Genomic DNA, 26954 nt, shown 5'->3' on the forward strand with positions numbered 1-26954 from the left:
GGATGGGGAACCTGTTTTAGAAGCTGGATGCAGGCCATGAGTATAGGGACAGAAACTAGAAGGGGTGGAAAATGGCTTTCCTCTAGATTTTCCAGAAAGAGGCAGACAGTTCAGGAGATTTTAGTCCAGAGAGACCCATTTGTGGTAAATGACCTCCGTGTTTTTAACTGAGAATTAGACATGGAGCAGTTTAGGAGCTGAAGGTGGCAAAAGAGAAGTGTTGAAGAAGAGGCAGTTTAGTTCCTGGGGAAAGGAGAGTTGATGTCCTCGGGAGGTCTGCTCTGCATGCCTTGGGTGCTACCCTCTAGGGCCATTTCTCCCTTTGACCACCCTAATCTCAAGCCCACACTCTGCTGGCCCTGTAACGCAGCTCCTGAGTCACAGGGGAAGTGAGGTTGGCACTTCCCTGCATCGCTTCCCCCAGTGTGCATACTACACAGAAGTGGAATTGTCACCTAGTCAATAGGTGACAATAGGTTACAAGTCCCTCCCACTGGACAGCAGTGCTCCCTACCATGCCCGTGCAGTATGGCGGCAGTGTTGATGTGTCCCAGCCCCTCTGCTGTCTCACCCACACTCAATCCGCTTAGACTTGCACTGTAAAATGTATCGGATTGTGTGTATATTAGTGTTTTGCCTGAACGTGTGTCTGCATCGCATCCCTGCAGAGGGTCCAACAGTGTCAGATTCCCTGGGACTGGAGTTAAGGATGGTAGTGAGCCCCCCCTGGGGGTGCTGTGGATTGTCCCTGGGTCCTCTGGAAGAGTAGCTCCCTGCTCTTAAGCCACCTCTCCAGCACCTAGGCTTAAGCTCTTTGCCATGCTGATGTATGTTAAAACAGTACCTCATTGAGTGTCTAGTTCACAATCCTGAATTACAAAAGAGGTGGATTTAAACTGGTTGGTTTCCTTTATTTGTTTAGACTTCTTCCTCCCAGTGGATTCTGTTAAAGCCATCCTTTTTGAAATTTTTAGGACCTTTAATTGAGACATTAATATATCTCTTCTCCATGTGTTGTGTTGGTGTTGGTTTCTAGACCTCTGCTTGACATCTTTTAAATTTATTTGCTATTGCAGCATAACAAATTAGCTTTCTGTCATAATCTTTTCCTCAAGGTTCCTCTGAGTCAGAAATCTAGTACAGCTCAGTGAGGTGTCTCTCCTTACCAGTGGGGCAGCCAAGATTGCCTGTGTGCGCGGTGTAGTTGAAACCTGCCCATGACGTGACAAGGCCAGTTTACCATGGGCAGCAGAGAACAGAAAAAAATGGAAAGTGTATTTCATATGGAACACCCATCATTTTGTCATCTATGATTAACTAAAAGTGGGTTAGTAAGTTTAGCCAAGAAGAAAGTATGACCCAGGGGTGTGGACAGAAGGCGGCAAGGACCACTAGGGACCATCTTTGGGGCCCTACCCTGAAGTAGTGATGGAAATAATGAAAACCTTCATATTAAACTTTATCCTAGTTATTTTAAATGACTTTTGGTAGGACCAGTACTTTTTACTTTATAAAAATTTTGTTCAAAGTAGAAAGAGGGCTGTCTAGGAAAGGATTTGGGGGAAATGTATAATGGAACTTTAGTGTGAATTCCTAGTTAATTATTCTTTAATTACAGTAAGTTTATACCATAGAAATGATCTTAACCAGTTTTCTAAGACTTTCGAAGATGAATAGCTATCACCATCATGAGCCATCAAGGATACTGCTATATATTAGTTCATCTTTTCTGAAGCTCTTTGAGACAGCATAACACCTGCTACCTCCTTTATTCACTTTAGACAGCTCATAGAGCCAAGTGATGTTAAACCATCACTGAAAACAATGCCTGCAATCCCTGAGAAGGTCAAATGACAGTGACACTAACATCACACATGACTTCTTTTTCATTTAAAATATAAATGGTACATGGTTACCTAGTTGAAAAGAAGCTTTCTGTAGTAATTATTTTAGTTTGATTGATTACCTGAAGATTCACTGGATGATTGCAGGCGTGTATTTCCCAGCATCCTCACCACTCCTGTGTACATGCCTTTGGAGTAACAATGGCTCTGGCTATGGTTGGATGTTGGAGGGAGGGGGCTGTTTATTCTTCCCTGCTAGCTTACACCTGAAATAATCATTCAGAAACTATATTAATTAAAATACTACTTGGCCCATTAGCTCTAACTTCTTATTGGCTCTTATATTAATTTAACATATGTCTATTAATCTGTATATCGCCACCTGGCAGTGGCTTACTGGCAAAGATTCGGCATGTCTGTCTCTGGTGGCTCCATGGTGTCTCTCCCTCTGCCTTCTTCCTCCCAGCATTCTGTTTAGTTTTCCATGCCTAGCTCTGTTCCCCTACAGCTCTGCTATAGGCCCAAAGCAGTTCCTTTATTAACCAATGAAAGCAACACATAGACAGAAGGACCTCCTGCACCAGTTGGAGAGAATACCAAAAGGACTTCAGTGATGCATCCTGGCCCTGCTGACCAAGATCTTATTCTCCAGTAGACACCCAGCACCTGGTACAAAGGAGAGGGCAGAACTAACTGATGAATACTGAGATTTCTACCTGTTCCTTAGTAGTATATGTTCACATTTTATATAGATACAAATATTCTTTCCCTGAGAAATGCAGTTTACCTATTGTATTTCTTACTAGATGATCAGATTCAAATATCCTATCTCTTGCCCTGCCTATGGAACTTCAACTTGTATTAATGCTATTCCGATTTAGACTAAACGGCCTCAGATTTCTGCTACTATCCTAGGCACTGATTATAGACTTTAGATCAAAGTGTGGCCCTTTATTCCTTTATACGAAGGCCTGCCTGTGTGTCGAGGATGAACGAGCTATGCTTACAGCAAGAAGTAGGTCTTGAAGTTTATATTTGAAGAATTAAAATTCAGTTATGGCAGAGATCACTTTCTGACTTGAAAATAATTTTATATTCAAAGCAAAAACTCAGCTCTTGAGATTCTTTCCTGGATGCTGCCTTGCAATGGGCATGTGCATGGGCTCAGTAGGCCCTTAGGAGATAGGGCTGATAGAAAGTCTTACTTATCTTGAGACAGGGGCTATCAAACATATCATCCATCCTTCTTAGTTTGCACTTCAAGCTGTTAACTGTGCTTCTGAATGAGGCATGAGAAAAATTTACACATAAGAAATGTCTTCAGTCCTTTAAAAGAAGTTCAGAGCTTGGAAGGTTTTTTTTCATGTCCCTTGAGTCAGACGAAATGCAGACTCCCCAGAAGTCATAATGAGGTGACAGGCAGATGCTGGGCTTGGGTTTGTCTCACTAGGCACAGTTCACATCCGAGGGGTGGGCATCCTGAAAGAGAGGGGCCACTGAGGCCATGCAGGGACACATTAGATCTATTCCTTTGGTGGATGTCAAAGCAAAATTATTCAGAATATAATCTGAAATTTCTTTGATCATGCAGTCAATAGCTTAATAATTTATGTTCAATCTTATTAATAAAGTAAACACAAGCCTTTGCTATCACCAAAATAAGATTAAAAAAATCTAGGATACTAAGATGAGAGGGAGAGTTTGTGTAATGTTCATGTTTAAAATTTTTCCTCTGCAATTTTAATGATTTGATAACAATTAAGCATTGGTGGGGGGACTTCATCTCAATAATATCTGATCTTGAATCACTCATGCCTAAAAGTGATACAGGGAAGTTGATGGTGTATTCTCAATGTGTGACTGTGTGACAGGTTTTCAAGTGAAAAGGCCCAATTAATTCCTAATTTCAATCTGCTGGTCCTGTATATTCCACTGTGCCTGTTAAGCTGGCAGACTCTGCATGTAACATCTTAAATATAGACTTCAAGAACTAGAAACATCCTTGGTTTGGTGATAATCAAGGACTCCTCTGACAGTAGCATGTTCCCATGTTATGAAAATCAAAGACTCTTATGATAGTAGCATGTTCCCAGTTTAGGGGAAGTCTAGAAGAATAATTGAGATAGTTTGGTGCCCTTGGTCACTGTATGTGCTGTTATCTCCTAATAGTTCGAATCACAGGGAATGACACTGTCTGTCAGTTCAAGGGAAGGAGCTGGCACTGGGATATCATTGCGGGGCCCTGGCAACACCTGCCAGTGTCGGGGACAGAAGAACTCATTTAGAAGCTGCTGTACAAGCTGGGAAGGCAGGTGGTGACTCTCTTACAGGGCTGTCTTTCATTTGAGCAGAACCAGACCAACTGTTCCTCATTAAAATGCATTTTGCAGCGTGTTCTAATAAGCATGTTGATTGTGTATGTATGCGTGCACATGTGTATGTGTGTGCTCTGAGACAATCCAGCTGTGCTTCTTGTACAGATACAGTCTCAATGTGGCTCAAAACGTTAAGACATGCAGCAAGAAATGGCTGTGCCTGATCGAGCCTGGCTTTCCTGGAATGGCCGTCTGTAGAGAAACAGGAGATGCCACCCTTGCCTCCCAGGGTACAGCATCGGGGAGGGTGCCGAAAGCCTATTTGCTAGAAACCTGGGTTCATAACAGTCAGTTTGATAGTCAGGAGGTACCGGACATCACTTTCTTATTTACAGGTGACTGGAAACATCCCTGATGTGTGCTGTGATAGGAAGATTAAAGCTTAGCCTCTTCCCTAGTCATCATACCGAGCTAGGTTACATTCCACCTAGTCCTAGGACCAAAAATGTGTAAAGTGTGAGAGACCTCCTATATACATAGCAAGTTTCCAAAACGGCTACTGCTGTTACTTTACTGAATGTGTCAGTTTTGTTTTTTTTTTTTTTTTTTTTTTAAATTTCTCAAGACAGGGTTTCTCTGTAGTTTTTGGTTCCTGCCTGGAACTAGCTCTTGTAGACCAGGCTGGCCTCGAACTCCCAGAGATCCGCCTGCCTCTGCCTCCTGAGTGCTGGGATTAAAGGTGTGTGCCACCACCGCCCGGCCCTGAATGTATCAGTTTTAAGAGTTTCTTGATGGCAGTTTCATACAAATAACTCCTAGTTATTATTAAAACCTACAAACCCAGCCGGGCGGTGGTGGCGCACACCTTTAATCCCAGCACTCGGGAGGCAGAGGCAGGCAGATCTCTGGGAGTTCGAGGCCAGCCTGGTCTACAAGAGCTAGTTCCGGGACAGGCACCAAAGCGACAGAGAAACCCTGTCTCGAAAAACCAAAAAAAAAAAAAAAAAAAAAAACCTACAAACCCATTATAAGTACCATTCTTTTTTAATTTTTTTTTATTTATTATGTATACAATATTCTGTCTACATGTATGCCTAGAGGCCAGAAGAAGGCACAAAACATCATTACAGATGGTTGCGAGCCACCATGTGGTTGCTGGGAATTGAACTTAGGACATTTGGAAGAGCAGGCAATGCCCTTAACCGCTGAGTCATCTTTCCAGCCCCATAAGTACCATTCTTAAGAGCTCCTTCAGTCAATTGAAGTGGATGCTTGTACCAAACGCCACAAAAGTCAGCTTCACAGAAGAGCTGTCTCCCTGATAAAGGAGTGGCTCCCTAATAAAGACTCCCAGTGCATAGAGATCAGCAGGGCAGCATGGGCCTAAATGCCTGAGAAGTGCAGAAACAAAGATTGTAGTTGGAGTTGAGAAAGTCACCCTGGTAGCCAACAACTTTAAGTTCCAGTGAGTCTCCAACAGTGAAAGCAAGTTCTTCCACACGAATGAGGTATAAATAAAAGCTTAGAAACTGGGTCATAAACATTGCCTCCATTTCTACATTTCTGTTCTGCTTTAAATTGTGTGTGTGTGTGTGTGTGTGTGTGTGTGTGTGTGTGTGTGTATTTATGTGGAGTTTGTGCACGTGAGTGTGGTAATCTCTGAGTCCAGAAGGGAGCGTCAGATCCCCTGGTGCTGGAGTTATCGGTGGTCGTGAGCTGCCCACATGAGTGCTGAGAACGGAACACTAGGTTCCCTGCAGGAGCAGCAAGCTCTTAACCACTGAGTCATCTCTTCAGACTCCAGATTCCTTTCTTGCTTCTGCCCTTGTCCTAATCAGATGTCTTCCGGTCTTTAATATCTCTCTCTTCATCTATTACCAAGTTGTGCCTTTGCTACTCTCTGCTCTCAGGCCACGGCCAGTATGTGTGCTGTGGGGAGGAACACTTTTACACAGTAGACCAAGTTGCTCAGGACTCACAGCACTCAGAATGGAGGCACAAGAGAATCCAGTGGTTGCTGGAGGACAGCTGTGCTTATGCTGATGCATGCTGCGCTGCCTCTGCCTTTTCTTCATCTTCTGTGATCCTCCTGTCTGCACATCTCGCCATCCCATGCTATGTCCATGCTGTGTAGAGGCATTGTTTGGAAAAATCGCATACAATAGAGACAATGTGTGCTGTGAAATGTTAAAACTGCCGTGAGAGTAGCAGTGTTCCTCCCCCTACTTTTCCCTTGTCAGAGTAGAAGCCTTGCTGAATGGAGTTCCTCCCTACCCCAAAATAAAAGAAGCAGAGCAGTCATGTTAACTCACCCTTTGCACTCTCCTCGAGCTGGGTTTTCCCGGCTTTTCTGTGTCTGGCCCACCAGGGTAAATGGAGGGAACTCTATGGATTGGGCCCCTCTGGTCACGTAGACCTTTATGGGCCTACCTGGAGATGGACTCAGCCTTTCCCCAGTAGCAGTGGTGGCCACCTTAGAATGTCTGTCCTCACGGGTGTGTTTGATGAACAAAATGTCTTCCATGTAGTCTAAAATATCAAGACTGTGTTCTAATCTTCAGAGAAAGCTGGCTTTTCCATACATGTGTGGGGCTACCTGAACCGTGCAGGGCATCTAAATGTGTTGAAAGAATAAGGAACCATAGCTGATATAACTGCAGGAATGTTTTCTGAAATGTATTTTTCTTACCTGTTTCTCTCTTTATAGGAATTCAGAAATCGGTTTGGGGATCATCCGAAGCCAACTTCAGACAGCTGTGCTCCAACTCGGCGTGAGTCGGCATATTCCAGAATTAGGCTGCGGATGTCCCAGCGTGACTCCGCAGTGAGAGTAGCTGCAGGCCTGGCTCTCATTGCTCTTCTTTTTGCATTTCTGGCCAGAGTCTGTGCTTACAACGTAAGTAAGTGAAGCGTTCACGAGGAGTAAGTTTCTAATTAAAATCTTGGGGAAAGCAACCACCCCAGTTCTCAAGAGGCAGGCAGTCGTCTGAACTGGTCATGCTGCCGGGTCTGGATCCCTTCTTAATGAGGCTCACCCTGTCTCACATTGAGCTGAGCCATTTGACCTCAAATCACAGCTTCTGGAACATGTCTTTCTCATCAAACTCCTTTTGACTCTTTAGCAACAAATGCAAGTGGTTGCATTTTTTTTCTTTTAATCTCCAATCATTAAGTCCCACCCTAAGTGTGCAGTGGCTCTGACCATCAGTGACTCTGACCACCCTTTCCTGGTGTGGAAGAACATCCAGCCCTTAATAAACACTCTTCAGTCTGTGTTTGGAGTCCCTGTGCTACAAACATCTTTTCCACAGCACATGTGTTCCTGAAAAGTTTATATAGGAACCTTTTTTGGGAACTTGGACTCAAGTCTGCTACCTAAAGGACTCTTCCTGGCATTTTAGAAAATGTGAGGAAGCCAAGCCTGCCGTACCCACAAACTCTCCAACAGACGACGCTTCTTTCCTGCACGTCTGACCGGACATCATCAGTCTTTCATACTGAAATGACTTCTTTCACAATAAAGGGAGTTGGTGCGATAAGCAAGCCGCATCTTTATTGGCGTTTAAATGAGTTACTTGGATCGGGTAGGCTGAGGGAAACAAAGTGCCCTTAGATGCCATAGGATCGCCCTCATCTCTAGATCCCCTGTTAGCTCTTCCTTACATGTGTCCCCTAAAGAGCCCATCCCCAAATTTAATGTCATCAGTTGGCTAAAAATAAATAAATAAATAAATAAGAGCACATGCGCAGCTACACCCACAAGCACTCGTTTCTAGCACATGCAACTACACACACAAGCACTTGTTTCTAGCATGCGCAGCTACATGCATAAGCACTCGTTTATGGAACACACAGTTACACACACAAGCACTCGTTTCTAACATGCACAGCTGCACACACAAGCACTCATTTCTAACACGCGCAGCTGCACACACATGCACTCATTTCTAACACACACAGCTGCACACACATGCACTCATTTCTAACACGCACAGCTGCACACACAAGCACTCATTTCTAACACACACAGCTGCACACACATGCACTCATTTCTAACACGTGCAGCTGCACACACAAGCACTCATTTCTAACACACACAGCTGCACACACAAGCACTCATTTCTAACACACACAGCTGCACACACATGCACTCATTTCTAACACGCGCAGCTGCACACACAAGCACTCGTTTCTAACACACACAGCTGCACACACAAGCACTCATTTCTAACACACACAGCTGCACACACATGCACTCATTTCTAACACACACAGCTGCACACACATGCACTCATTTCTAACACACACAGCTGCACACACAAGCACTCATTTCTAACACGTGCAGCTGCACACACATGCACTCATTTCTAGCACAGTTCTCCTAAATCTACCATGTGCAGATTTCTATGAGGAAAGCACTGCATTGTGTTGAGGGGAGCTGCAGCCCTGGCTCTCGTCCCTCCTTTTTGCTTTTTTGGTCAAAGCCTGTGCTTGCAATGTAACTACATGAAGCATCTGTAAGGAATAAGTTTCTAACTAAAGCTTTCAATGAAAGGGAAACCACCAGCCAGTTCTTAAAGGGCAGTCAAAGATTGGGGCTCAGGAAGAAGACCAGTGGATAAAGTACTTGTTATGCATGCCTAGGAACCTGAGTCTCGATTCTCAGAGCCCACAGAGATCAGAAGTAATATAGCATGCATCTATAGGTCTATCTCCTATGGCATTGCAGAAGTCAGAAACAGGAGAATTCCCAGAACCTTACAAGCCAGACAACACTGCTGTATGTGTTATAAAGAAGGGACCCCGCTCCAAGCAAAGCAGAAGGCAAGGACTGACACTTGAGTTGTCTGACCTTCATACACGTTTGAAATGTGTGCATACTTATTCATCATGTACACTAAGATTCAGAAGGGCAAAGAACTACCCGTGCCCTCTGAGTACTGCGGCAGGCCTTGGAGCACACCTCCGTGGTAGCAGAGACTGGGAGATGTAGCAGCAGCTACCACTGACCGCCTTTTTTTAGAGGTGTCGTCATTGCTTTGTTGGTAAGCAGTGAGATCCGGTGTGGTACTTATTTAATATAAACCTAGCAAACCTTAGAATGCTTTCCCAAGCAGGAGCCACCCTACATAAGGCAGGAGAGCTTTCCACCTGTAGCTTGTTAGAGGCAGTTTTTCTCTTTATTTCTGCTTTCCTACCCCTGCCTCTCTTCCTCCCTCGTCCCCACCCATCCCTCCCTTCTAATCCTCTGCTTTCTTCTTTCTTCTCTCCTAGTCCTCCTCCATTTTTTCTACCTGTGAGAGAATGACACTCTCAGATACTCAGTAGCCCCACTGATGCCCTAAGAGCCCTCAAGGCTGGTTCCTGTGCTCAGGACTCTCCACGACTATGACCCCACTGTGCTCTTGGGTCCACAGAAGGACCAGTCATGCCTTGACTGTCAGCACTGTCATACACCATGTGCATTATTGCCCTGGTGGTGACCAGTTTGCACAGGGGACAGCAGTGGCCTGGAAATCTGGCTTGCTCTTTCCTGGGACCTACTGCTTGAGGGGGAAAGAGAAGACCATTCTACATGTGAGTCATTGCTGGGCGTGTAAACACGGTTCTCCAGGGACAGGTCTGAGTGTGGCTGATGCCGAAGCAGATGTGGCCATCAGTGACACTGTTGCCTTTCCATCTTGCCCCCTTCCTGTCCACTTCAGCTACATGGCTTTTCTTTGAAGCTAAGCATACCTGTATGCCCTTTTTAAACAGGGCATATGGTGCAAAAATGATGTCTTTGTGTTGCCGGGTTAAAAGTAACCAGTATACAGTTGGCCACGTGCTCTACCTACCACTGTGGTGATGGCGGACTTTTGTGGAGGAATGAAATTTTCCTCAGCCTTGGTCCATGCCAGGTCCAGTTGCATGTGCATCAACAAGCAAGAAGTGCGCTGTTATATCAGCTGTTGGCATTAAGGGCTGTGTTCATACCATGATCCAACTCATACCAATAGTCTGCCAACGTAGGACACGACCTATATAGGCTGTGTCTTTTCTCTTTTAAGAAGGAAACATAAGCCATGAAATAGTGGTGCACACCTTTAATCACAGCACTCAGGAGGCAGAGGCAGTTCGATCTCTGTGAGTTCAAGGCCACTTTAGTTTAGGAAACAGAGCTCCAGGACAGTCAGAGCTCCAGAGACAGAGAGAGAGAGAGAGAGAGAGAGAGAGAGAGAGAGAGAGAGAGAGAGAGAGAGAGGCTACTGAAGTAAAAATTCATGCAAGAAAATTTAACTTGGAAGAATTTCTATAAAGTGAGTTACATTTTAAGGCAGCACTGGTAGGCCACTCAGACAACTTCCCACCCATTAACCCCAGAAATCACAACCACTGCCGTTATCTCTAACTCTCCTGTTTATGGCATTAACATAAACACAGCCAAACTGTTTCATGCCTGCCTTTTGCTCAGCATTGGGAAACTCACTCTGATGGTCACATGTAGCAACGAGTCATTGGCATTTATTGCTGAATAGTATTCTACTGTCCCAAATACCCAGTGTTTACCCATTCTATATTTGCTTCTGACCCTCTTCATCTTGAGCCATCTTACTATGAAGATGCTCTGACACACGTGGATAAGTGTGTGCAGAATGTATAGTGAGGAGTGGAATTGCTGCTTCGCAGCGTTTGCCTGAGTTCAGCGATCAGAGCCACTGAACCGACTGTACCTATTACTTCAAGATAGCTTCTTGGGCCGTAAATCTTTAAAACCCTTGTTCTTTTTGCCCTTCTTTCTCTCTTTCTCTCTTTCCTTTCTTTCTCTATCTCTCTTTTTATTTTTGAGATAGAATTTCACTTCAAAACAAAATAAAGCAGACTGGCCATGAACTCACAAAGATCCTCCTGCCTCTGCCTCCCAGGTGCTGGGATTAAAGGCTTATGACACTATGCCCAGTTGGGAATAATTTGTCCTTAGCCCACCATAGAGTTTGGTCTAAATGGTTTTGAAACTGTAAAGGAGTTAAGGAGCTGAGTCAATAGAACATAGGTCCCAGTGGTCTCCAGTACACATATTAGGCAAAAAAAGGAAAAGGCATAAGAGTTTATCATCAGCAAACCTGGGGTTTAACCAGGCGACTTTCTCTCTTAGAGTCTCTTCTATAAAACAGAAAATGGTGTTGAGACATATATTGAAGGATATTGTGCATATAAAATACTATGTCCTTAAGTGCTTGTGTTGGTATATGCATTTAGTCCAGGAATACAGGAGGCAGAAGCAGTCTACTGAGTTTGAAGCCAGCCTGGTCTACATAGTGAGTTCTAGGCCAGCAGTGAGACCTTCTCTAAACAAAAATACACGATGTCCCTGACATGTGTCACTTCCTCTCCTTGAAGAACATTAGCCACTATAGCAGCAAAAGATGCTAGCACTTCCAAAGAGATGTGAGCTAGTTTATTCTGAGTCAAATTGAAGTGGCTTTGGAATGGGAGCATAGATTCAGCTGGTCCCAAACGACATGTGCCATTGTGGAGATGGGTTCTATGAACTTTTATAGTCACAGACTAAAAATTAGCACTAAATCATCACTTTCAGCAAATTGCTTTTTAGCAAATTGTTGGGGATAGCAGATAGATTTAGAAAAGCATGGAAAATATCTGTTGTATCTGTTTCAGATGCAATCCGATGATATTCTTAATTTGGTAATTAATGGGAACTGATTCCCAAGTTTTTACTGATACTCATATAAAGAGGGTAATAAGGAGACAAAGAGAGTGCAATCAGTCCATCTCTCCAGCATGGGTAATGGCTTTCCAGGGAGCTTCACACTAGTTAGGGGCAAAACCCAACTTAAATAAAAGTTAGTTTAGATTCTGATGCCAACACATGACCACTCAAAAGAATTATATAGGGAATAAAAAGATTCCTGCCTCAAGGGACTTTGGGTCTGGACTCTAACAAATTCAGCAAAGGCAGGAAAATTCAAAGAAAATGGATTGCAGCTGCATTTGAAGAGATCAAATTAATGCAGAAGTGCAAGCGCAAGTTTGAAAGGCTGATCTGAGATCAAGAAGGAGGCTGTCAGTGGCCAAAGATGAAAAGGGCACCTGGATTCAAAGGGCGGCCCGGTAAGCCCTGCCCTCCCCAGCCCCGCCTCGAGAAGAGAAGGCAGAAGCTGACTGCTGTGTCTGTCCACCCAGTACTGTTTTCTGTGCTCTATAGTCCAAACACCACAATGGTAGAGAAGGTGAGTGCAGGGTGTCACTAGATCTCAGTTTCCCTAGCTTTTGAGCATCTAAAGCTGCCAGTACTAATGATACACATGCAAGAAGGAAGTAGCAGAGGAAGGGATGGCATTACACGTGTGCTTGCCTGTCCCCGAGCACACTAAATAGGATTTATATATTTTTTGAAGCCAGCAAAACAAAACACCAGCAGCAACAACAAAAACCCAAAATTTTGACGCTGTGCTAAGAAATAGATTTTGTGCAATAGCCAAGGAAGAGCTATTGTGCTACCTTCGGAACAACTTCTTATTCTTGCAGGCTATGGAGAGGTCCCCATTTGGTAAAATCAGCAGTGACCGTATGAAAATGCTGCTTCTCTTACTTATAATCTGGGTCAGTGAGCATCTCCCAGTTTACTTTCGACACTTCTAGAAACATACAATAAACCATTGCTTTCTTGAAGTCCTTGAAGCAAGGCCTACAAAGTTAAATCCCTGCTTTTGGTTTTATTCCTTTGTCCACAGCCGAATTTCTTATGGTGGCCATTTTCAGAAGTGTCGTGGGCAGCCCTCAGCTCAGTCAGGTCCTAGTGGTCCCTATTCTTAATGTTATGTCTGACACTCATGTCACTGCTGACTCTCTGGTCCCATCTGTCTTGGGACTGTCGCTGTAAGGCAGAGACAGAACTGGATGTGTGGATCACATCATTCTTTTAATTAAGAAAGGGCCTCAGTAAGACCCAAGCCCACCTTTGTTGTTGAGAATTTCTTATCCTCACCTAATCTTTCCTTTGGCATTTCCACACAGAGTAGTTCGGAGAACCTAGCAACTCTTTATCCCTCTAACACCTGCTACCTTCTCCACGCATCTACAGTGATTTAAACAATTGATGCCATCATTCTGTATCTCGAGTTTTTACCACACCTGTTCTGCTAAGCATGCAAGACCTTTGTTCTTAATAAACAGATAGGAATATTTACCAAAAACGTCATCCTTGGTAACTCTCTTAGGATGTTGTGATTGTAGAAAGCAGATGTTCTTGGTTGTTTGTTTCTGTAGTGTGTGTATGTGTGTGTGTATGTGTATGGTGTGGGTGTGTATGTGTGTGTTTGTGTGGTGTGGGGTGTGTGTGTAAGGTATGTGTGTATGTGTGTGGTGTGGTGTGTGTGTGTATTTGATATGTGTGTGTGGTATATGTGTGTGTGGTGTATGTGTATGTATGTGTGTGGTGTGTGTGTGTGTGTGGTGTGGGTGTGGTGTGGGTGTGTATGTGTGTGTGTAGTGTGTGTGGTGTGGGGTGTGTGTGTGTGTAAGGTGTGTATGTGTGTGGTGTGTGTGTGGTGTGTGTGTATGGTGTGTCTGTATTTGATATGTGTGTATGGTATATGTGTGTATGTGGTGTATGTGTATGTATGTGTGTGGTGTGTGTGTGTGTGATGTGGGTGTGTATGTGGGGGGGTGTGGTGTGTGTGTGTGTATGTGGTGTGGTGTGGGGGGGGTGGGGGGGTGTTTGCAGCCTGTGTGCATTCTACAACCCTACTTGAAATCAGTTGAGAGCTAAGAGACTGACTTCTGCTACTGGAAGTACCACCTCATGGTCTACCGTCCTCCTTTATAAACTTCATAGGAAGAGTCTAAATTTCTAGTACTGGCCCATGAAAGTGCTTAAAGCTGCCATTTTACAACACTGGAAAAAACCATACCAGAGTTCAGCCCCAACTCCATGCCTTGGGCCTTATTACAGGACACTCTGTTCCAGGAAACAGTGGTGGAGAGTCAATAGCCTGTCTCATTTCATTCCATATCCGAGAGCTCACCTGGAAGTCAAACAAAATTTCAAAGGAGCAGATGGAGCTTATGGGCTCAGCACTGGTCCAATATCAGAAATAGGGATCTTTTAAAGTATCCTTTTTAACTTTCAATTTTTATTGTTTGTAAGTAAGATTATTTATTATGACTCTCTCTCTCTCTCTCTTTCTCTCTCTCTGTGTGTGTGTAGGTGTGGGCACATGTGTTCACTCTTGCATGTAGAGGCTAGAGGTCAGTCTCAGATGTGATTCCCCAGGAGCTGGCCACTGTTTTTTGAGACAAGTGTTCTCACTGGGTCCTAAGGCTTGCTGATTAGACTGGGTTTACTGGCCAGCCCACACCCCACCAGTGATCCTTCTGTCTTCATCTCCACGGTACTAGGGCACAGGCACGTGGCACCACACCTAATTTTTCACATGGGCATTGGAGAATGACCTCAGGGCCTCACGCACCTGAACCATTTCTGCAGCTCAGATTCTCTTTCGTGACATTCATGATGGACAGTGTCTTCTCTAGGGTCTCTAAATGCCATGATGAAACACATGGCCAAAATCAACATGGAAAGGAAAGGATTTATTTGGCTTACATATCCTTCCTGAATCATAGTCCATAGAGCGAAAGCAAGGCAGGAACTCAAACTATGCATGAAACCTCAGGTAGGAACTGATGCAGAGGCCTTGGAGGGGTGCTGCTTACTGATTTGCTCAATCTGCTTTCTCATAGAACCCAGGACCACCAGCCCAGGGTGGTATTACCCACAATGGGCTGGGCCCTCCCACAGCAATCACTAAATAAGAAAATGCCCTACAGGCTTGCCCACAGCCCAATCTCATGGAAACATTTTCTTAATTGCAGGTTTTTCCTCTCAGATGGCTATAGTTTATGTCAAGTTGACACAGAATTTGCCAGCGCACAGGTGGGGTTTGGAGTGTTTTATCAGAATGCCGTATTAAAAGGAAGCCCTCCCCACAAAGGGAGATCTGCTGTGCTTGTCATCTGTCACTGCTCTGTCTGCCCCATTTTTGTTTGCTTTTAATATCTGATTCTCCAATAGTTTTCTTCGCTTGTACACCTCCTAAATGTAGGGTCTCTGACCCCATCCATGCAAAATAAAGTCACCAAGCCTTCAGTTAAGACTCCCCCCCCCCTTTTTTTTCCTCCCTTGACCAAGATCCTCTGAGGCTTTTGAAGACAGGAAGGTTGAATGTACCAATCTTAAGCAAAAGTCAGCTGGACACGGGTCTAAGACATTTAATCTTATCAAGCTGATTAGATTGCCCAGAGCCGTGAAAATGATTAAAAAAAAAAAAGTTGCAAGAAAGTGGAGTGGCTCAAAATGGTGCAAATTCAGGTAGAAGAATGTTTTTAATGCTGTCAACTTCCAAATCAAAAAGAAAGTGGGGAGGAAAAGGCAATTTAACAGCAGCTTGCCCTCCTGCTTTGTGGCAAAGCCAAGCTGTCTACCCAAGGAACCGTTGCAACTCCAGTTAAAATTAAAAGCAAAACCTGTGGTAACTGAACACTGCAAATACAAACGGGACACTGGACGATGTGACTACCCGCTGTCTTCTGGTAATCAGTCCTAAACAGCCTCCATTGCGCGGTAATGTGTCAGAGAACTCAAACTTCTCCGCAGCAATGTTGGAAACTTCAGTCGAGATTTGAATTGACCGTAAAGCGATTGCTCTTTCTCAGTGCTTGGAAAGAAAATATGAGAACTGGCCCGTGCCCCTTGGCTTCAGCTATAACCTGATGTTTCTTGGAAAAGTGGAAGTGGAGAATCTGTAGAGGAGCAGGGAGTAAGAGCAGAGCTCACAGAGTCTGTAAGGTAGACCGCTTACTGCATGCAGGGAACCAGAAGTCGGAATCAAATGACTTGCCCTAAAGCCCACCCTCGAGTTTAGGGAATTTCTAAGCGAAGATCCCAGCATAGACTGGCTTTGGTGTAGAGGTGCTAAACTATGGCATTTACTTTTGATTGTTTCTAGTATCTTCACTATTATAGCATGTGGCATATCCAGGCCAGGGTAGAGGCTCCACGGATGAATAAATAAGCAGATGAATCAGTGGGAACAAGAGCTCAGCGTACACAGACAGCAGATGACCAAAAGCTTTAGGCGAAGGGCCCAGGCTTTCAAAGGTCTACTAAGAAATGGGGGAAGGGTTTAGCATGGGCTTTGAGAGTAACTGGAATTAGTCTTTTTCAAATCAGATATTCATTTGTTGCACCCTGAGGTTTGGGTTCAGAGTGTCCTCGCATAATGCAAATAAGCCACTTGTCCTTCCCTGTGAAGCCAAATAAGCTAACAGTAAATACCTCAGATGGCTGTCACAGGTTATCTCGTTTAGCGTATTCTAGATCCTGTCCTGATGGTTATAGGAGGCCTCAACACAGGTGCTCCAGCATGGCTACAAGTAAATTTTACTCCTAAAATATTGGTGCTACCTTTATCACATGATCACATCATTGTTCCAAGTTATGAGAATCTCAGTACCAGTTTGTGGGGCCCTGAGGTGTCATGACAAGGACACAATGCCACACCTATGACGTTCTGGTCAAACAGGCCTCCGCGTGGGGTAATGACGCAGCACCTGATCCCAAACAGAAGATCGTTCTGCAGAACAGTGCGCAGCCATTTTCAAAGGTGCCGGGGAGGATTGAGACACCGTACCAATGGATGGAGAAGCTGAGTGATGCGGAGCAAGGACAGAGCGCACTCGGAATCCCGATTTTCTGGGAGAACTGGCTACTGTGAGAAGCAGGGCAATTAGACTATAACCTTTGTATTATTCTTAATTTTTTTTTCTGTAGGCTAGAGATTATTTCTAAACATAAGTTTACAAAGTCAAAAAATTATTGGTACTAAAAGAGGAACATGGGCCAGAGAGCTCAGGGGTGGAGTGCCTACTTATTGGAGGAAGAATGCTGAGGAGCTAGGTTCAATTCCTATCACCAGGAAGAGAGAAGGGGAGAGACCAGCAAACAAACTAATAGACAGAATTTTAAATTTCTTTCCTTCTAATTAAAACCGGATGCCCACATGCTGACAAACGAAACTACACCGGTATCCATCATCTTGCACAACTATTAACGCCAAAGGGATTGAAGACCTCAGTTTGGAAGCTGAAATACTGAACCTGCGGGGTGAACATAGTCAGTGCTCTACGAGATGCTGGTGTAGAAAGGGATCTTCTGAACAGGCTGGGATCCGAACAGAATCTTTAAAGAAGAAATAAAGATGGCTAAAAACCATCTCAAATGAAAGTGCTCCACTCGCGATTTTCTCTTCTTACCTCAGTTAGAATGGCCCAACGTGCACACAACTGACGACAAGGGTGGCAAAGTATGTGGGGAAAGAGGACCTCATTCACTGTGGATATGACTGCACCCTGGTTGTCTAGGTTCTCTGGAAACCAGTATGGAGAAGTCTCAAAAAACTGGAAGACTAATGATTAACTTTACAATGAAATAAATGGATGGGACTGGAAACTGTTATACTGACTGAGGTAACCCAGACCCAAAAGACAAATACTTCATGTTTGCTCTCGTCTGTGGTTCCTAGCTCCAAATCTTCAGGATCTAACCTGGAGTAGCCACAGAAACCAAGAAAGTAAAGAGATATCATGGGGAGTACTAGAGAGGAGACTAATGAGCTACCAACGATCTAAAGGGGGAAATGGAGAAATGGGTGTCTTAGGGTTTATATTGTTGTGAAGCGACACCATGACCACGGTAACTCATGAAGAGAAACATTTAATTGGGGTGGCTTACAGTTCAGAGGTTTAGTTCATTATCATCATGGTGGGAAGTAAGGCACCATACAGACAGACTTGGTGCTGGAAAAAGAGCTCAGAGTTCTTACATCTTGACCCAAAGGCAACAGGGAGAGGTCTGTCTCACTAGGCACTGCTTGAGCATATATAAAACCTCAAAGCCCACATCCACTATGACACACTTTGTCCAACAAAACCACACCTCCTTCAACAAAGCCACACCTACTAATAGTGCCACTTCTGTTTGAAAGCCATTTTCCTTCAAACCACCACATGGAGAAGGGGGCTTTAATTGGGAAAAGGAAGGATGGCAACACAGGAGTGGGAGGGAGGAGGAATAAATAGCACTAAGAATCTCTGGGAAAACCTTAAGGAAATACATTTTATATTTACCTAAAATTGCATATAACATATATAACTGTATATGAATACATATGTATCTTAAATGAAGTTATACTATGCTACTAGGGCTGATAAGGCTTTACCCAAGAACCATAGAAACAAACAAACAAATAACCAGCTCTAAGCATGAGATACCTTTTTTAGAGTTGTTAGTAAGGGAAATCCCAGGACTCCAGAACAACACAGGCTATTGCTGTTGCCCTTGGTTGCCCCGAAGAAGTTGATGGTAAGTACCAATTGTTGAAGACATCATATACTTCAGACATGGGACTTGGAAGATTCGAGCTGTGTCTGACCTGACTTGTGGCCTGTTCACAGGAGGGAGATTCTGCCCGGTACTGGAAACTTAGCCACGTATCCAGGGTTAGTGAAGTCATGACTCTTGGAAGAGAACCCAACCAGTTTATTAGATACGTATAATTCCTAGCTACATTCTAAATACTTATCCTTAACCACACAGATAAGTACAACCCTCACCCCTCATCAGAGAAACTTCATTTTGCAGCAGATGGAGACCATCACATACATCTGTAAAAATACAGAGAATGACTGGTCCTGGAGCAGCAGCTTCAATACATCTACAACACAACTCCATGCACACATGCCATGGACATCAACACAGACCCCAGCTGCAGTGGGCCCATGGACTCAGACATGGCCCTCGGCAGCAGCCCTCACCAGGATGACCATGGCCCTATATGGCAGTGCAGGCCACTCAGATGGGCATGGCTCCTATGGCTGCACAACCCTTGGACACCAGCATGGCTACAGGTGGCAGCCCAGACCCTGGGCATTCTTGTGGCCTTCAGTATCAACATGGGTCATGGATGTCAACACAGATCCAGACATGGTCCTTGGCAGCAGCCCAGGTCCAGACGCCATCATGGCCCCATGTGGCAAGCAAGCTATCCATATCTGCCTGTTCCTTACCGCCTTCACTTCTTTGGGTCTGCCTCTTACTTACCACAGCACAGGAACCGGTCTGCTCCTCTTTTTCTCCCATTTCTCTCCCATATATTTGTTCATCATAATGGCCCTACCCACCCGCCTTGTGCCTGTGAAAGGCTGATCCATGGGTGTCTTTCACCTACCTGAGCAGAGTCATTACTGTGGTTTTATCATGGAAATACAGATGTACATGTATAATGAAATATCTTTCAATCACAAAAATCATTTTTGTCATTTGCAGAGGGCCACTACATTAATAAGCCAGAGACACGTGCTCGCTCAGTTGTGGAAAGTGGATGGCTGAGCTCCTGGAAGAACGGGGCAGTCACTAGGGACTAGAAGAGGGAAGAGGGAGGGGAAGGAGAGATGTTCAGTAGACCTCAGATGCAGAGGAAGGAGGCGCTGTTTTTGTGGAACTTTAAGATATTGGTTAAAACAAGAATAACATCTATCGTAGTTTGGGTTCTCAGAAGTCGAGTTTTGCTATGTACTCTAGTTGGTCTCACACTCGACCTTGTAAGTGCTAGGATTATAGGTGTGTACCACCACACCCAGCTTGTGTTTCTATACCTAATTTTCATAGAGTACACCCACAAGGTGTACAAATGTGTGTCAGCAAACCATTGCTCAACTGGTAACCATAGTGACAGAAGGGAATACAGCAGAATGGGTACCAATCCCTTTCTACTTCTTTTTATTGAAAACACAGAAATTAGGCACTCTTACCTTTTAATTAAAGTTTCCTTTTATGAAGGTGAAATCTGGTTCTTGAAATTTGCTATAAAATTCATCGAAAGAAAAAGTAAAATCCATGTCTGAATTTTCAGAAATTTCTTTTGGGGGGCCTGGGGATCAATCCCAGAGCCTAAAGCACTCTGGCCTAGTGTTCTACCACCTACCGACATCTCTAACGCTTGGACTTTAGAAAGATTCACAATGTATGGAGTTCAAATGGCTGGCCTAGCACTCTCAAGTTAGCCTAGGCTAGCCCTGAGTTATTGATCTTCTTGCCTCCAGGGTGACGAGATCATAGGCATATGCCACCACGCCCCAGTGAATTTTCAGTAAATGTGAAACACATAGGCAGTGCCGCAGACTGAATATTTTTCTTTAAAACATGTATTTAGAGGGTGGGATTATGTCTCAGCAAGCATGAGAATCTGAGTTCACATATAAAAAGCTGGGCATGGCTATGCATGCCTGTAACCCCTAGATTTGGGGGACAGAGAAAAACGGATACTGAGAGTTTACTGGTCAGCCAGCCAGCCAGCCTGGCTGATATGGCAAGCTCCTGATTTGATGACATAGCCTGTCTGGATGGAGGAAGACAGACACATAGAGGAAGATGCTTGCCATCCTGGTCTGGTGTCCACTTGAGTGCGGTGGTGTGTACACTCACGGAGAAAGGAGAAAAGAATCCTCTTTAGCCCTTCCCTCTTCTTTCAGTCCTTAGGAGAAGAACAGAATGCCCTAGCTCTGGCCAGCCCTTCCCCACCTTTAGAAGGTGACAGGTTCCAGGTCCTCTCCCCACTGTAGCTAACCTCCCTGTCTGTGAGTCTTCCGGGATGAGCCAGCATGGCTCCAGTTTCTACTTTCTCCAGCCCTAGCTGCGAAGCAATTTCTCAAGACGGTTTAACTTCACCAGCAGGTAATTTCACCCGGCGGAAGCATCAATCTGACGTGGACATGGTATCTTCATTATTTTAATTACTCTTCAAAAACTTTTTTTTTGCCCAACACTTGCCAAGAATCGTTGACTAGAAATTGTCAGGCCTCGTCTTATCACGGCTTCATAGAGGCATCATTTAGCCGCGTACCTAAAGTCATGGAATTTGTTTGTGAAACTCTTTATCTCAAACTAGTGCGAGGGAAAAAGTTCCCTTTTTGATGGGAAGTCACCCACCTCTGTCACACTGCTGTCGGCGCTCATCTGAACAGCTGACAGTTTCTGTTAATCTACTCTCACTCCCCAGCTCGCCTTCCCGGCTGGAAAGCCGGAGTGATTTTTGAATAACAGCAAGGCATATCTGATGTGGCAGCAACTGGCAACTCTGACACTGAGCTTGGCTGTGGCCATCACCCAGGATTCCTCACTTCTCCTTGAGAAGCAATTACAATTTCACAGGCTGGAATTAAATCTCCCTGCGGTATGAGGAGAGTAACTGGCGATGTCAAAGTGATTTCGAGCTGCTAATCTCTTGCGGGAGTATGAGTGAAAATAGAGCCCGTCCTCATGGAAGGGAAGGCCTGGCAACTTTAAAGCTCCAACTCTTCACTATGTTTTAATTCGCACCGAGGTCAGCTGGCACAGCTGCCTCCCAAGAAAACTGATACCTCTAGTTGATAGAAGATGCCATGGTTTCCTAATGATGGGAGTTAGGGGAGGTTAAAGGGAAAGGAAGGTGTATTTAGGCTGGGAAGGAAAATAAAAATGGACCAGGGAGAAGATGATTCAGTCCAGGAACATGCCAAACAGGAGGACCTGAGGCTGATCCCCAGCATTCACATAAAAAGCCAGTATGATGGCATCTGCTTGTCATCCCAGCACTGGGGACATGGAGACAGGAGGAGCCCCAGGCTATGCTGGCTTGCCAGTTTGGTGAGTTGGGCAAGTCCCAGGTTCAGTGAGAGGCACCGTCTCAAAAAAAAAAAAAAAAAAAAAAAAGAGCCAGCCTTGGTGGTGCACGCCTTTAATTCAAGGACTAGGGAGGCAGAGTCTGGACTGGTTTCCTGGAGTTCAAGGCCAACCTGGTCACACAGTGAGTTCTAGGTTGGCCAGAGCCACAGAGAGTAAACTCTATCTCAAATAAACAAGCATAAACAAACAAAAAACAGAGGATAGCTCCTGAGGAATAACACCTAAGGCTGACCTCTGGTCCCCACAGGAATATTTATAGACGTGTAAGTTCACCTGAGCACATGTGTGTACCCCACACAAGGCAATTCGTGTTTAAGAACGAAGGCTGGAAAGATGGTGCAGCTGGCTAAAGCACTCACTGCACGTGTCTGAGGACCCGAGTTCCAACCCCAGAACTGATGGCAGAAAGACAGAACCAATGCCTGAAAGCTGACCTCTGACCTCCATGTATGTACCATGACACACATGTGAATCTTATTCACATACATATTGCACATACATACATACACATGCACACACACGTACACACACTAATAACAGATAACTTTCTAAGACAGGATCTCAGGTCGTCCACTCTGACCTCAAGCCTCAAACTCAATCTGCAGCTGAGCCTAACCTAAAGTCATCCTCCTGCCTTTGCTTCCCAAATGGTAGGATTATAGGTGCCTTGATAGTCTCCAGCTGGAGTCACTTTTTACACAGAGTAACCACTGAACACAGAAGACAGTGCCATATGTCGTATAGGTCAGTGGGGTTTTTGCCTGTAGGTATAGACCACTTTCTATGCTTCCAGTCTGGGTGGTGTGGGTTGGCTGGTTTTACATCAAGACATCTACATGGTGGTCCTTAAGGTGATCTTTGGACTAGGGAAGGCATTTGTGCTGACGAGCTTTGCCACCCCTGTTCCTCCCATCTGCCAGGTGTAACTGTTAAGTAGGATGGATGGGGCTGTCAGTGGTAATCTATAATATGTTAAAATTCAGTCTGGTTCTGCAGATTTCACTTAATTAAACATCAACAGTGTGTTTTTCCTGAGTAAGGACTCTAGACCTGGCAATAAAATTACTTAAACAAACAAGCAAACACCAAGGAAACTAACATAGCTAAAACGTGATGTGCGCGTATCAAATAGCCCAGCCATTGTTTATCGCCATTTCCAGTGGTTAGAGGCTAGAAAAAAGTGTGGACCTTCAGCTCACCATAGATGCAGGGGTGTTGGTATGAGGTACCCCAACATCGTATTTTAACCCAATCCTTCATCTATAGTTTTGGGAACCATCCTGGAACTAGCTCTTGTAGACCAGGCTGGCCCTGAACTCACAGAGATCCACGCCCTCTGCCTCCCAAGAGCTGAAATTAAAGACGGGCACCACCATCACCCTGCACAGGTTCTTTTACTACAAGTGGAGCTATAATCCAGTATTACTCTCCTACTTCCACCCCCTCAAATTATTCCAGCTTTGGCCACTGGGAGGTCACTCAGCTTCTGAGCGGTATTCTATTGATAGACAGCTTCACCTGGTAACCTGTGTGGTCTTAATCTCTTTACTCTGTCACTGCAGGGTATTCCAGTTCCTCTCCTGTACTTTCTGCCTCAGCCGCAGAATGAGCCACTTCTCCAAGGATCCCTGGCTCCCTTTATTATAGAATGGTTTTATAAGCCAAGAGCTGAGTGCCAGGAGTACTTGTTGCTTTTAAAGTGCCAATGCTTTTTGTCCCTCTCAGCTAACTGTGCCAGAAATATGTGTATGTTATATGGTAGTAGGTCTTAACTGTCAACTTGACAGGATGTTGTCACCATGGAAACACTCCTGTGAATATATATCTATGATGGTGCTTTCAGGAAAGCTTAACAGAAGATAGAAGACTCACCCTGAATGTGGCTGGCACCATCCCAGGGGCTCAGGTCCCACATGGAATAAAAATGGGAACATGAGCTGAGCATGCGTGTCTCTGTTTCCTGACTATGGAGGCTGTGTGATCAGTACTAAAAATATTCTTAAAATCAATAATAATGATGATAATAATAATAATAAATTTCCTCCAGGACAGTCAGGGCTACACAGAGAAACAACACACACACACACACACACACACACACACACAAAAACAAAAAAACCCAGAAAACTTTTTATAGGCACAAAATGATTCATAAGCTCTAGAAACTAAGCTGCTATAAACCACCCACAACACAGTCTCCTTGCCTCAGCTCTGACATCCCCCAAAACACAAAGTACTGGGTTCTTGTAGCCAAGGAACACTTACTTTTTAAATTACTGAGGCATAGTTGACACACACATACAAAAACATCTGGACAGCTGGGCTGATAACTCGGTCAGGAAAGCACTTGCCTTGCAATCACATGGACATGAGTTGATCTCCAGGACCCACATAGGAAAAATCTATTCTCCCTGAGAACTTCTTTGCTATGCACCTCTGGATAAGTGCACCTCTCAACCCTCATCAAAGGAGCTTGTTTTTACAATAGACATCAATCAACACAAATGTAGGCGGAGACTACTCATTCATTTCCCAGCCGCCCAGATCTGAAAAACACACAGATACTGTATTAATGACAGCACTGTGTGGCTAATGATTCAGGCATATTTCTAGCTAGTTCTTACATCTTGAATTTACCCATTTCTATTAATCTGTATATCACCATGAGGCTGTAAGGTTACTACTGGTACATTTCTGGGGTGTCTGTCTCCTTTGGCAGCTACATGGCGACTTCTTGACTCCACCTACTCTCTCTCTCTCTCTCTCTCTCTCTCTCTCTCTCTCTCTCTGTTCTGATTTCCTGCTTGGCTTACTTTGCTAAGCCATTGGCCCAAACAGCTTTATTCATCAACCAATAAAAGCACACATACACAGAAGGACATCCCATATCACACAAATACCCACAATCGATCAAGGTGCAGAGAGTGAGAAACTGCAGATGCTCAGCTGTAAATGGGATGCAGATCACACTCCTTCCTCTCAAAGAAGGAGCATCAGGGAAGAGCAGGCAGAAGGGGCTGTAAGAGCTGGAGGCAGAGGATAATTACAGCGAAAGTTTTCCAGATGCTATATGACGTTTGCACACACGAGCTCACAGTGGTTGTGACAGGATGCACAAGGCCTACACAAGCTTAAGTCAAACACAGTCCCAGCATGAAGAGAGGAAGTGGGCTCCCTAGCTAAGGAGCAGCTGACAGCTTCTGGGAGAGAGAGAGTTCATTTTTTTTTAAGGTTGTTGTCCCTGGTAGACCAGTCAGGCTCCCATGGATGATCCCATCGACCCTTGAGAAGCACAAATCAGATCTAGTAGGTTTTTTTAATAAGGACACAAAGTTGGTTAGGTAGAGAAGTGGTGTGGATCTGGGAATAGTTGGATGAAAGGGCTGGATATGATAAAAAATACATTGTGTGTCTTTCTCAGAGTATCTGTGTGTGTGTATGTGTGTGTGTGTGATTATTTCCTCTTCCAGGAGCTAACTAGTGTCCTTCTCGGAACATAGCACTTGGAAGAAAAGCCTGAATGCCTAATGTCCTTGCAGAGCAAGAGATGCTGGTTTCCTTTGCCTTCCTTGAACTGCCTACATATATGATTAAAAAATTGGCAGCCACTGGTGATGCATGTCTTTAATCCCAACACACAGGAGGCAGGTTGATCTCTGTGAGTTCAAGACCAGCCTGGTCTACAGAGTGAGTACTAGGACAGCCAGGGATACACAGTGAAACCCTGTCTCAAAAAATTTAAGATACATATTTATTTATAAAATTCTAGGTTCTGATTCATTTTATTATTCCTTAAAATAACTATATATTGGCAGTCTGGGTTCCATTCTTGGAACACACATGGCTGGAGGAAAAAACCAGCTTCTGAAAGTTGTTCTCTGGTTCACACATGTGTGCTATAGCAGGCATGTATGTGCACATGTGTGTGTATACACACATGCACACAAATAAATGTAGGGGAAATCCTAGTAACGTCAGAATAAAGTCTCACCAACAAGACTGCCTGAACATGAACTTGACAGAGACAATAACAATAGCCATGCCAAACTCCCTAGGGAAAGAGCATGAGGCTTCAACCCTGCACAGAAAGCTGTAGACGCCTATGCTGAGGGTGGGAGAAATAGTCCCCAGGGACGAGCACACAACTGGTTACTCAATACCAATGATCAGCCCTAAAAACATATACAAATAAGATTGTCCAGACTAAGCAGATTGTGTATATGTCTATATATCAGACTGATCAGATTATATATCTATATATGCGTGCATATGTATCTATATACACATATATGTACATATATATGCATGTAACAATAATTAATGAAAATAGAGAGCATGAATTTGAAAGAGAACAAGGAGTATATGAGCATGTTTGGAGGGAGAAAAGGGAAGGAGGGAGTGATATAATCTCAAAAATAAAAGAAAGAAATAAAAAAGACTAAACCAAGGTTCCTGTTTGAAACTCTCAAAACACTTTTTTCCTTGGCCTTGGAAAAGGTAGGGCTAATTTTAGACAGACGGTCCATGTTCTCAGCACTGTGGTTCTCTGTTATGTATTGCATGGGTACGTTACAAGCCAGCCACACTCAGTGGATGTACCTCTTTCCTGGTATGCCTTGTCAGCATTGCCATAAACACGAGGGTTCATCTGTCTTTCCTGGTTTTCTGCCTGGGTGACTCTTTTTTTCACACTGGCACTTTGGATCATAAGTAAGTGTCACCTGAACACAAGCTCCAGGACGTCTTCCGGACCCTTGGCCTCATAATCAAGCAGGGTCTTGGAATCTGGTGGGTGGGGTGCACACAAGGTATAATTGAGCTGGACAAAAGTGCTGTGCATGCCATGGGCAGGAAAGAGCGGACGGTGCAAAATTTTATTACATCACTCAGAACAATGCACAATTCAAAACTTAGCAGTTGTTTATTCCTGTAATTTTCTGTTTAATAGTTGTGGACAATGGTTGACTGTGGATAACCGGAACAGTGAAAAGCAAAGTTGTAGCTTAAGGACCT

At 44.3% G+C, this 26954-nt stretch overlaps 1 protein-coding gene and 1 non-coding gene across 2 annotated transcripts in view; both read left to right on the forward strand.

Annotated features, from left to right (window-relative positions):
- Positions 1-8017, forward strand: part of Cdkal1 (CDK5 regulatory subunit associated protein 1 like 1) — a 532123-nt gene extending 524106 nt beyond the window's left edge. The window contains 2 exon segments of the mRNA XM_041633005.1: positions 6867-7022; positions 7024-8017. Of these exon segments, the coding sequence (XP_041488939.1) occupies positions 6867-7022; positions 7024-7059 (192 nt within the window). The 3' untranslated portion in view covers positions 7060-8017.
- A 17370-nt stretch (positions 8018-25387) lies between these two features.
- On the forward strand, positions 25388-25527 carry LOC121434192. The gene has a single exon (XR_005972405.1). It is a non-coding gene; the product is annotated as a small nucleolar RNA SNORA67 (small nucleolar RNA).
- Positions 25528-26954: the final 1427 nt, after the last annotated feature.

The sequence above is a fragment of the Microtus oregoni genome, unplaced genomic scaffold, assembly GCF_018167655.1.
Source record: "Microtus oregoni isolate MIOR12 unplaced genomic scaffold, Mior012 000042F_ref0000377, whole genome shotgun sequence".
NCBI classification, from domain to species: domain Eukaryota; kingdom Metazoa; phylum Chordata; class Mammalia; order Rodentia; family Cricetidae; genus Microtus; species Microtus oregoni.